General features: G+C 45.9%; 1 protein-coding gene across 5 annotated transcripts in view; it reads right to left on the bottom strand.

Annotated features, from left to right (window-relative positions):
• Positions 1-12,093, bottom strand: part of METAP1D (methionyl aminopeptidase type 1D, mitochondrial) — a 223,975-nt gene that overhangs the window by 87,798 nt on the left and 124,084 nt on the right. For 4 of the 5 annotated variants that reach the window (XM_073545880.1, XM_073545882.1, XM_073545883.1 and 1 more), the window contains exon 3: positions 639-788. In XM_073545880.1, coding sequence (XP_073401981.1) covers positions 639-788 — 150 coding nt within the window. Of the gene's footprint in view, positions 1-638; positions 789-1,710; positions 1,825-12,093 lie in introns of those variants that run through there. The other variant, XM_073545884.1, reaches the window with a different exon arrangement.

The raw sequence follows: 12,093 nt of genomic DNA, 5'->3' as shown, positions 1-12,093 counted from the left end.
CATTCATTCCCTATAGGGTGGAAGTGAACATGTTCAACCAGCATTCCATTCATTTCCTATGGAACGGCAGTGCACATTCTTGATCATTGCTCCATTGATTCCCTATGAGGCGACAGTGCGCATGCACGCATGATAATTCCTTATGGGCCTGCTGAGCACAGTGATTGTTTTTTTACTAGCAGGTCAATCGGAAATAAATGGAGCGGCGTTCAGGCGTATGACCTGCCACACCCTCTTGTAATGGGTTTAAACTGCCCTGTAGGGGATAAAAACAACAATCCAATTGGAGCCTCTTCATCCAAACCAGGTTCAGATTTGGGCACAAACTTGATGTTTATGACAAGATAATTGACATTATAATAATCTGACCTGCCCAGAATAGATTTTCAGAAATCCAGGCTTATAGGGTCTTTATACTACTACAGTAAGTTTTTAACTCTTTCACGCCTGTAAATTTGGTATGCTAGCAGTAGAAATGGCGCCATTGGGAGTCGGATGTATACTGTAGCTATAGTTGCAGGTATAAACTCCACCGTTAATAGGACATCACATTATTTATTAACTGTTGCAATATTTTGTGATTACATTCTATAAAGATCGGATTTCTATTTGCACCCTCGTTGCTTACACCCCATTACCTTTAAAGTTCTTCCGGCCGTCAGTAAAATATGACGGGCTAGTTGACAAGCCTGAAGAAGCCCTTGAATCTGATCTTCGTCCTTAATTTCAATGAAGTCTCCCCAGTCAGGCACAATGCCTGTCGTCACATAGTCTGGCTTCATTATATGCTTGGAGGAAGAGGATTGGAAACGAAGATCAGAAAAGAGCATGACAATGGGATCATTTTCTCAGACAGTCCCTCCTGCTTCATGGCAACTTGCCCTTTGAGTTCGGAGAGTGACCTCCATGAGCCACCAATCAAACCCTCAAGGCTTCTTCAGTGTTCTTTCCACTGCCCTTTTGAACTTAACATTGCTTATTACAAGAACCTTACACAGCCTGTGAACTGCGCACAGCGGTACAAGAAAAATGGACACTGGCACAAATTTCCTAAAACATATTTCCTTAAGCAACAGCTTCATGTCATGAGACAGGAACAGGTTTCTCCCTTTCTGGTTGGAAAAACATCTCGCATTTCTGCAATAAACTGATACAAGTGCAACAGATAATTGTATGATATATTCTAAAAGCAGCGAGCATGGAGTCAGAATTCTGTTACTATTTCAGCTGAGATGTATTGTGCCTTTTCTTTATTCAGATTTGTCATCCCTGGCATCCCTTTTGTTAAGCAAACTTTCCTGCTTGTGATAAGTAACTTATCAGCAGTCACAGTGGCAGAAATTAATATTACTGCATCTTCTACTGCAAATATCATGTAATAAATTACTCATTCGAAATGTTTGTGCCACCCTCACCCCCTCTACCCCACAGATAATCCAGATAATTGTCAGTACGATGGCATTTTCATATTATAGTGCCTATGACCAGCGGATATGCCCGTTTTCTGTAAGAACAAAAACCCTTAAAAGATAAGTACACCTTCGTGAGCAATTATTTTTCTTTCTTACTTAATTGAATGCATTGTTGGCTAAACATCAGTTTTGTTATTTGATTTCATTAAAGGGAATTTACCACCAGATTTTTATTACTTAATCTGAGAGCAGCGTAATGTAGAGACATGGATCCCGATTCCAGCAATGTGTCACTTACTGGACTGCTTGCTGAAGTTTTGACAAAATCCAGTTTTATAGGCAGCAACAGATCACTTCCGATTTCATTTGCGCACCCATGAATAGGCGAATCGCATCTGAAATATAAAAGACACTGGTGTGTGCTGTGATATTTTTCCTTGTGAAAAAAAGGTCATCGAATAACATCGGTCCAGTGTTGTCTGTGGGAGATCAGTTTTTTTTTCCAAGAACAGAGCAGGTCCACAATAGTCCTAATATTGGTACTGCTGTAATAGCTGTGTGATGTCTCAGTCACTCCAGCACTCACAAATCTTGGAATGGAGCATAATTTATATACAAATACTGACGTCAGAGTTTCTTGTCTTGAAAACATCTATTAAAGAGTGACTATTTTAATTTTTATTTCATACATCAATAGCACACATGATAATCAACAGATTGTAATATATCTTAAATCAGAAATCTTCTTTTGATCTTTCAATCTCAATTCATGGTTGAAAATACTTTTATGCCCAAAAAATGGCAAAAGTATTCTTTGAGTGATACCTTTATTGGCTAACCAATTCAATTTAATTATTGGGTACAATTTGTATGTTGCTAGATTTTCACATAACTGAGATAGGAGATGACAGTTGGTGCTCAGAAAGTTCTATGGAGAACTGTAACTGTCATTTCAAGAATATCTTGGTCTTTGCTCTTGCTACTCCCTCTCCTGTCTCCATAGATTGTTAAAGTAGCACTCCCATCAAAGTTTTTATCCTCAATATATTGCAGTCATCATATTATACAGCACTGTGTACTTACAATTGCTCATTTTGCCTCTCTACCCAGTTATTTCTTTTCTTTTCTCTTCTCCATGCAGAAACAGGAAGTCTCTATTCTGTACATTTATCATCCCTCCTTCACCTCTTGACCCAGCTGCTTCCTCCTCTCCCTGCCAGGGACTTTTGCAATGACTCAAGCAGGGAAAATTGACCTCCTGTTTCTTCATAGAGCTTAGAAGGATTCAGCTAGTCAGTTTTTAACCCCTTCATTTCATATGACACATATCCTATCTCAGGAATGAGAAAATCTGTATTCATTGCAGACAGATTTTACCCATGAATTGAGAATTTTGAGAATGATCAGTCTAGAGCACACCTGAGCAAAGTGCGGCCCGTGGCCCACAGACAGAGACAGCCGTGGGGCTGCAAAACAGAGGCCCAAGGTCCACACCTTGCCCGCCCGCTTGCTGTCTGCCTTGTCTCCATAGGCACTGACTGCATTGGTGGAAGAGGGGCCTCCGGCCACTTCCTCCACCAATCAGCATGTGAAACGTCATTTCATCGCGTCAGCTGTGTACTGCAGAGAGTCAGCGCACCGGAGGCAGGGAGACAAGCAGGGCACTGGGGAGCGGGACCAAGGTGAGTATGTGTTGTTTTTTTGTTCATGTGTATGGGATGTTTGGATGGGCATGGGGAGGCTATGGAGGTGACATGCTGCACATGGTGCTGCATATGGGGGTGACATACTGCACATGGTGCTGCATATGGGGGTGACATGCTGCAAATGGGGAGGCTATGGGGGCCTCATGCAGTATATATGGAGGCCCCCATAGCTCCTATGCAGTGTATATAGGGAGGCTGTGTGGAGCTCATGCCGCATATGGGGAAGTCTGTGTGGGGCTCTTACAGTATATAAGGGGCTGTGGGGGGCTCATACGATATACAGAAGGGGCTGTACTCGCGGTTCAAACAACATATAGGGGGATGTCAGCATACTTAATTCTGCTCAATATTAAGTGATACAATTAATATTAATATAATTATCAATCTATATATATAATCGTCTTATCGCGTGTGTCTGTAACCGAAATTCCACGTCGCTGACAGTTTGTGGCCGCTAGGCCACGACCAATCAGCGGCAGGCGCAGTCGGGCGCAGCGCTCAATTGGGAGCAGGGATCTGTAAAAAAAGAGAATTAAAATAATAATAAGGTTATACTCACCTTCCGACGGCCCGCGATCTTCACTCCATGCGCCCGGCCTCGCGGTCCCAGTAATGCTTTGCGCCTTAGACCGGAGATGACGTCACTCTCGCGAGAGTGCGACGTCATTAGCGGTGTTTCGCACAAAGCATTACTGGGACCACGAGGCCAGGCGCATGGAGTGAAGATCGCGGGTCGTCGGAAGGTGAGTATATAACTATTTTTTATTTTAACAGAGACCATGCATACCAGGAAAGGGGGGTGACGGGACCATGCATACCAGGAAAGGGGGGTGAGGGGGACCATGCATACCAGGAAAGGGGGGTGGGGGTGACCATACATACCAGGAAAGGGGGGTGAGGGGACCGTGCTTACCAGGAAAGTGAGGTGAGGGGACCATGCATACCAGAAAAGGGGGGTGAGGGGACCATGCATACCAAGAAAGGGGGGTGAGGGGGACCATGCATACCAGGAAAGGGGGGTGAGGGGACCATACATACCAGGAAAGGGGGGTGAGGGGGACCATGCATACTAGGAAAGGGGGGTGAGGGGACCATGCTTACCAGGAAAGAGGGGTGAGAGGACCATGCATACCAGGATTGGGGGGTGAGAGGACCATGCATTCCAGGATTGGAGGGTGAGGGGACCATGCTTACCAGGATTGGGGGGTGAGAGGTACCATGCATATCAGGATTGAGGGGTGAGAGGACCAAGCATATCAGGATTGGGGGGTGAGAGGACCATGCATATCAGGATTGAGGGGTGAGAGGACCAAGCATATCAGGATTGGGGGGTGAGAGGACCATGCATATCAGGATTGTGGGGTGCATTATTATTAAAACTTCATAAACAAACTACATACATATTCTAGAATACCTGATGCGTTAGAATCGGGCCACCATCTAGTAATAGAATAATTATAATATATCAATATTAATATTGAGTACAATTAATTTCGCCCTATTGGTTCGGACATTCACAACAGTCACGGTCTCTCATGTGGCACCTCGGGAAAATTAATTGCCCACCTCTGGTCTAGAGGGAGAAAGAATTGGATTTCTATAATAAGATATATTACATTGTTCCTTATTTTCACTTACACTATTGATTTATGGAAAAAAAATATAAAACTGGGATTACTTTTTAAGAAAGGAGGGAAGCATAAAAAGGAACCCTCCACGACAGCACAAGAGGTTACTCCCCGCCCTAATAGGGACAGGAAACTGAGGGCAAATAGCCCCTCCCACTTACTCTCTTCAGTGTTGTTCTAAAGCAGAGTTCCCCGAATCCAGTCTTCAAGGCCCACCATCAGGTCATGTTTTCAGGATTTCCCTTGTATTGTACAGGTGAAGCAATTATCACCTGAGCAATACTAAGGAAATCCAGACAACATGACCTGTTGGTGGGCCTTTAGGACTGAGTTGGGGATCCCTGTTCTAAAGGACCACAGCGGCATGAATGCTTCAATATTTATTTACACCAAGAAATGATACAACAAAAATAGTATGGTGGCATTACTCTTGCTGTAGTGGAGGGTTCCTAGAAACCAAATTACTGGTAAGTCTAATTCTATTTTCTCTAGTCACCCTCCATGACGGCACCACAGGAGAAGTGCCAAAGAATAAATTTTAGGGAGAGACAATGGCCTGGAGAACTTTCCTCCAAGAGGCCAAATCAGTATTTAGACATTTGATCTAGTCTATAGTGCCTAGAAAAGGTATGGACCGAGGACCAGGTAGCAGCTCTGCAGATCTGCTCGATTAAGCTGCTTGCTCTTTCAGCCCATGAGACAGATACAGCTCTTGTGGCGTGTGCTGTGAACTTCTATGAAGGTAACTAAGCTTTGGTTCTTGTAAGGTCCACAAATTGCCTTTTTGCTCCAATTTGCAATTGTGCTTTTTGAAACCTTTGTGCCTTTAAGATATTCTGATTCTCCCTCCAGAGTTTTGATCATTGGAGATAGTGAAGGATAGCGCTACATACGTCCAATGTATGGAATTTAATTTTCCTACAGATTTTGGAAAAAGGTAAGGCAAAATGATCTCTTGAGACATATGGAACGCTGAAGTTACTTTGGGTAGGAAAGAAGGGCCAAGCGGAAAATGATCCTAGCTTCTAGAGTTCTTAAATAAGGTTCTCTTGTAGAGATTGCCTGCAAGACATGCAGCTGTGGGGAATGAAACATTTTTTGAGCACGCCGAAGACAATCCGTTAGCACACGAGCATGCTCAAATAATACCTTATCCAAGCACGTTCGCTCATCACTAGTAACTGCAAATCTTAGGTGTTTCCGGTGTGCTGGGTGAATGGGAATGTGATAGTAGGCGTTCTGCAGGTAGATAGTCACCATCATGAAGCCTTGTCCTAGTAGTGGAATGGTGGATTTTAATTATTCCATCTTGAATCCTCTGTACTTTATATGTACATTCAGGAGTTTATTATTGTCCTGTAAGTTCCTTTATGGAGTCCTGATGTTAAGGTGTTTCCTAACTCCTGTGATGATAGGGAAGTTACTCTCAGAATCTGTGGAGTTGAAGGAGAATTTGATTTTTAATCCTTATTTGACAGATTGTAGAACCCAATGATTTGGGGTCATTTTCTCTCCTGATGTTGACTTCTGGCAGCATTTTGTTTTTATCAGATGCTTTTTCCAGTTAGTCATCTAGTGCTAGTGCAAACATGTATTCCTCTATGAAAGGAATAGAGCAAAGCTTAACTTTGGAGGCTCCACAATTTCAGACACAGTGGAAATCTCATTGAATTTGACAAGACAGAAGATCTTATTGCTTTTCTTACCCACTCTGCTTGTAGTTCTTCCCTTGAGGTTCCCATGCTGAGATGTTCTTCCAGCTAGTTCAATCACTGGCACATGAATCTTGCTATAAACATAGATACCACATTAGTGTTTAACAGAGCTCCTGAAGTCTCCCAGGACTTCTTTAGGAGGATACCCATTTCGCGATCCATTGGGTCCCTCAGTTACGAGGAATCTTCAAACAGAAATATTTTCTTTTTTTGCCACTTTAGCCAACTGGATATCCACCTTTGGTATTTCTGCCCAACAATTAGATATTTCTTCTCTTGTGGGAACCTATATTTAACTTTTGCTGGTACCGCTAAGCGCTTCTGCGGTCTAATATTAGACTCCGTAGATTTTCATGTATCAGGAATGCCATTTTCTTTTTTCGTCTTAACGACCCCAAACATCTTGTCGTGGACTTTCTGGGAAGTTTTCTCCTCCTCCACATTTATGGTGGTTCTCACTTCTAGGAGAAGTTCATCCGTGTCCTCTGACGAGTAATAATATTTTTTATTTCCCTGGGTCTGGTCTGTGGCTACGGTTGACTTTTCTTCTTTACACCACTCGCCACCGAAGGATCTCTGACCTTCTTGCGAGTCTGAATCCGATTGCTCCTCTATACACCTTTTCCTTTTTTTGATCTTTGAAGGGGTCATTGAGAATGACTGGGAAAATGAGGCTAGAGACTACTGGACCTCCTAGTGGACCATCCCTCTTAGCTCATCTATCAAGGAGGGCTATGGGAAAATGGCAACTTTTTGGCACAGATGGCACACTTGCGAGACATCATCAGAGGAAATCAGGCCCCTTCTATACAAAGACTTTAAGAGGTTGCTGTCTATGAGAACGGTGACTTGACATTATTGTTATCATTAGGTATCGCTCTGCTGGGACCCCCAATGATCGGCTGATGAACCCAGCAGTAAGTGATGAATTTCCCTGCTGGGCCACCACAGGAGAATTGGATCATAACTAGTGTTAAGCGATACCGTCCGATACTTAAAAGTATCGGATCGGATGGTATCGGCCGATCTAAAAAAAAATATCGGGTATCGCCGATTCCGATACCGGAAGTCCCATTCAAGTCTATGGGACTTCCGGTATCGGAATAAGAAAAACCCTATTTTTGCCTTGTACAGCCTCTCTGGGGTCTGTACGGGCCTTTCGGGGGGCTGTGCCGGCCTGCCGGGGGGTCTGTGCAGGCTCCGGTGGTCTGTGCCGGCCTGCCGGGGGGATGAGCCGGCCTGCCGGTGGTCTGTGCAGGCTCCGGTGGTCTGTGCCGGCCTGCCGGTGGTCTGTGCAGGCTCCGGTGGTCTGTGTCGGCCTGCCTGTGGTCTGTGCAGGCTCCGGTGGTCTGTGCAGGCCTGCCGGGGGGCTGAGCAGGCTCCGGTGGTCTGTGCCGGCCTGCCGGTGGTCTGTGCAGGCTCCGGTGGTCTGTGTCGGCCTGCCGGAGGTCTGTGCAGGCTCCGGTGGTCTGTGCCGGCCTGCCGGGGGGCTGAGCCGGCCTGCCGGTGGTCTGTGCAGGCTCCGGTGGTCTGTGCCGGCCTGCCGGGGGGCTGAGCCGGCCTGCCGGTGGTCTGTGCAGGCTCCGGTGGTCTGTGTCGGCCTGCCGGTGGTCTGTGCAGGCTCCGGTGGTCTGTGTCGGCCTGCCGGTGGTCTGTGCAGGCTCCGGTGGTCTGTGCCGGCCTGCCGGGGGGCTGAGCCGGCCTGCCAGTGGTCTGTGCAGGCTCCGGTGGTCTGTGCCGGCCTGCCGGGGGGCTGAGCCGGCCTGCCGGTGGTCTGTGCAGGCTCCGGTGGTCTGTGCCGGCCTGCCGGTGGTCTGTGCAGGCTCCGGTGGTCTGTGTCGGCCTGCCGGTGGTCTGTGCAGGCTCCGGTGGTCTGTGCCGGCCTGCCGGTGGTCTGTGCAGGCTCCGGTGGTCTGTGTCGGCCTGCCGGTGGTCTGTGCAGGCTCCGGTGGTCTGTGCCGGCCTGCCGGTGGTCTGTGCAGGCTCCGGTGGTCTGTGCCGGCCTGTCGGTGGTCTGTGCAGGCTCCGGTGGTCTGTGTCGGCCTGCCGGGGGGCTGTGCAGGGTCCGGTGGTCTGTGCCGGCCTGCCGGGGGGCTGTGCCGGCCTGCCGGTGGTCTGTGCAGGCTCCGGGGGGCTGTGCCGGCCTGCCGGGGGGCTGTGCCGGCCTGCCGGTGGTCTGTGCAGGCTCCGGTAGTCTGTGCAGGCATCGTCCGATGGGACTACAAGTCCCATCGGGCGATGCCTGCTACCATGACAGTGATTGACACATTAGCCAATGATGGGACAGTAGTAGTCCCATCATCCGGCTAATGTGTTGAATGTAAAAAAAAAAAAAAAAAAAAGATTTACATGCTACATACATGCTACATACTTACAACATGCATACTACATATATACTACATGTAACATACATACTACATACATGCTACATACTACATGCATGCTACATACTACATACATGCTACATACATACTACATACATAATACATATATACTACATGCATGCAACATACATACAACATATATACTACATGCATGCAACATGCATACTATATATATACACTATATATACTACATGTAACATACATACTACATATATACTACATATACTACATGTAACATACATACTACATATATACTACATGCAACATGCATACTACATACATGCTACATACATGCTACATACATAATACATATATACTACATGCATGCAACATACATACAACATATATACTACATGCATGCAACATGCATACTACATATATACTATATATACTACATGTAACATACATACTACATATATACTACATGCTACATACATGCAACATACACACTACATGCTACATAAATGCAACATACTACATGCATACTACATACATACTACATACATGCTACATACATGCTACATACATGCAACATGCATACTACATATATACTACATGTAACATAAATACTACATATATACTACATACTACGTGCATGCTACATACTACATACATGCTAGATACATACTACATACATAATACATATATACTACATGCATGCAACATACATACAACATATATACTACATGCATGCAACATGCATACTATATATATACTATATATACTACATGTAACATACATACTACATATATACTACATGCAACATGCATACTACATACATGCTACATACATACTACATACATGTCACCTACATACATGTCACTTGTCACTTTGATCCCCAAAGCCATTGTCGTCTGAGGAATAAATATCAAAATAAAAAAACACCAATATACTTACCCCGATCCGCAGAAGTCCACGAGGGTCCCACGTCCATCTTGCGTGGAGAACAGCAGCATCAGCTGATGCTACCGTTCTCTACCAGCTCCAGGAATACAATGACGGAAGGTAGGTATCCTTCCGCACTGTATTCCTCCACCACTTTAAAAAAAAAAAGTCCCTAGTCTCACTTTATGCCATTGCTGCGTGGGAAATTCTACATGCATGTAGTGTATGTATGTAGCATGTATGTAGTATGTATGTAGTATGCATGTAGTATGCATGTAGTATATGTAGTATGTATGTTACATGCATGTAGTATATATGTTGTATGTATGTTGCATGCATGTAGTATATATGTATTATGTATGTAGTATGTATGTAGCATGTATGTAGTATGCATGTTGCATGTAGTATATATGTAGTATGTATGTTACATGTAGTATATATAGTATATATATATAGTATGCATGTTGCATGCATGTAGTATATACACTCACTGGCCACTTTATTAGGTACACCTGTCCAACTGTGTGTTAAGACTTAATTTCTAATCAGCCAATCACATGGCGGCAACTCAGTGCATTTAGGCATGTAGACATGGTCAAGACAATCTCCTGCAGTTCAAACCGAGCATCAGTATGGGGAAGAAAGGTGATTTGAGTGCCTTTGAACGTGGCATGATTGTTGGTGCCAGAAGGGCTGGTCTGAGAATTTCAGAAACTGCTGATCTACTGGGATTTTCACGCACAACCATCTCTAGGGTTTACAGAGAATGGTCCGAAAAAGAAAAAAAATCCAGTGAGCGGCAGTTCTGTGGCCGGAAATGCCATGTTGATGCCAGAGGTCAGAGGAGAATGGGCAGACTGGTTCGAGCTGATAGAAAGGCAACAGTGACTCAAATTGCCACCCGTTACAACCAAGGTAGGCAGAAGAGCATCTCTGAACGCACAGTGCGTCGAACTTTGAGGCAGATGGGCTACAGCAGCAGAAGACCACACTGGGTACCACTCCTCTCAGCTAAGAACAGGAAACTGAGGCTACAATTTGCACAAGCTCATCGAAATTGGACAGTAGAAGATTGGAAAAACGTTGCCTGGTCTGATGAGTCTCGATTTCTGCTGCGACATTCGGATGGTAGGGTCAGAATTTGGCGTAAACAACATGAAAGCATGGATCCATCCTGCCTTGTATCAACGGTTCAGGCTGGTGGTGGTGGTGTCATGGTGTGAGGAATTTTTTCGGGGCACTCTTTGGGCCCCTTGGTACCAATTGAGCATCGTTGCAACGCCACAGCCTACCTGAGTATTGTTGCTGACCATGTCCATCCCTTTATGACCACAATGTACCCAACATCTGATGGCTACTTTCAGCAGGATAATGCGCCATGTCATAAAGCTCGAATCATCTCAGATTGGTTTCTTGAACATGACAATGAGTTTACTGTACTCAAATGGCCTCCTCAGTCACCAGATCTCAATCCAATAGAGCATCTTTGGGATGTGGTGGAACGGGAGATTCGCATCAGGGATGTGCAGCCGACAAATCTGCGCCAACTGTGTGATGCCATCATGTCAATATGGTCCAACATCTCTGAGGAATGCTTCCAGCACCTTGTTGAATCTCTGCCACGAAGAATTGAGGCAGTTCTGAAGGCAAAAGGGGGTCCAACCCCTTACTAGCATGGTGTACCTAATAAAGTGGCCAGTGAGTGTATGTTGTATGTATGTTGCATGCATGTAGTATATATGTATTATGTATGTAGTATGTATGTAGCATGTATGTAGTATGTATGTAGCATGTATGTAGTATGTATGTTACATGTAGTATATATGTAGTATGCATGTTGTATGTATGTAGCATGTATGTAGCATGTATGTAGCATGTAAATTTTTTTTTTTTTTTTACATTCAACACATTAGCCGGATGATGGGACTACTACTGTCCCATCATTGGCTAATGTGTCAATCACTGTCATGGTAGCAGGCATCGCCCGATGGGACTTGTAGTCCCATCGGACGATGCCTGCACAGACCCTCGGAGCCTGCACAGCCCCCCCCGGCAGGCCGGCACAGACCACCGGAGCCTGCACAGACCACCGGAGCCTACACAGACCACCGGCAGGCCGGCACAGCCCCCCGGCAGGCCGGCACAGACCACCGGAGCCTGCACAGACCACCGGCAGGCCGGCACAGCCCCCCGGCAGGCCGGCACAGACCACCGGAGCCTGCACAGACCACCGGCAGGCCGGCACAGCCCCCCAGCAGGCCGGCACAGACCACCGGCAGGCCGGCACAGCCCCCCGGCAGGCCGGCACAGACCACCGGAGCCTGCACAGACCACCGGCAGGCCGGTACAGACCCCCGGACAGT

The sequence above is a fragment of the Dendrobates tinctorius genome, unplaced genomic scaffold (assembly GCF_039654945.1).
Source record: "Dendrobates tinctorius isolate UK_male_01 unplaced genomic scaffold, ASM3965494v1 ptg000143l, whole genome shotgun sequence".
Taxonomy (NCBI): Eukaryota; Metazoa; Chordata; class Amphibia; order Anura; family Dendrobatidae; genus Dendrobates; species Dendrobates tinctorius.
This window is presented reverse-complemented; position numbering and strand designations above follow the sequence as displayed.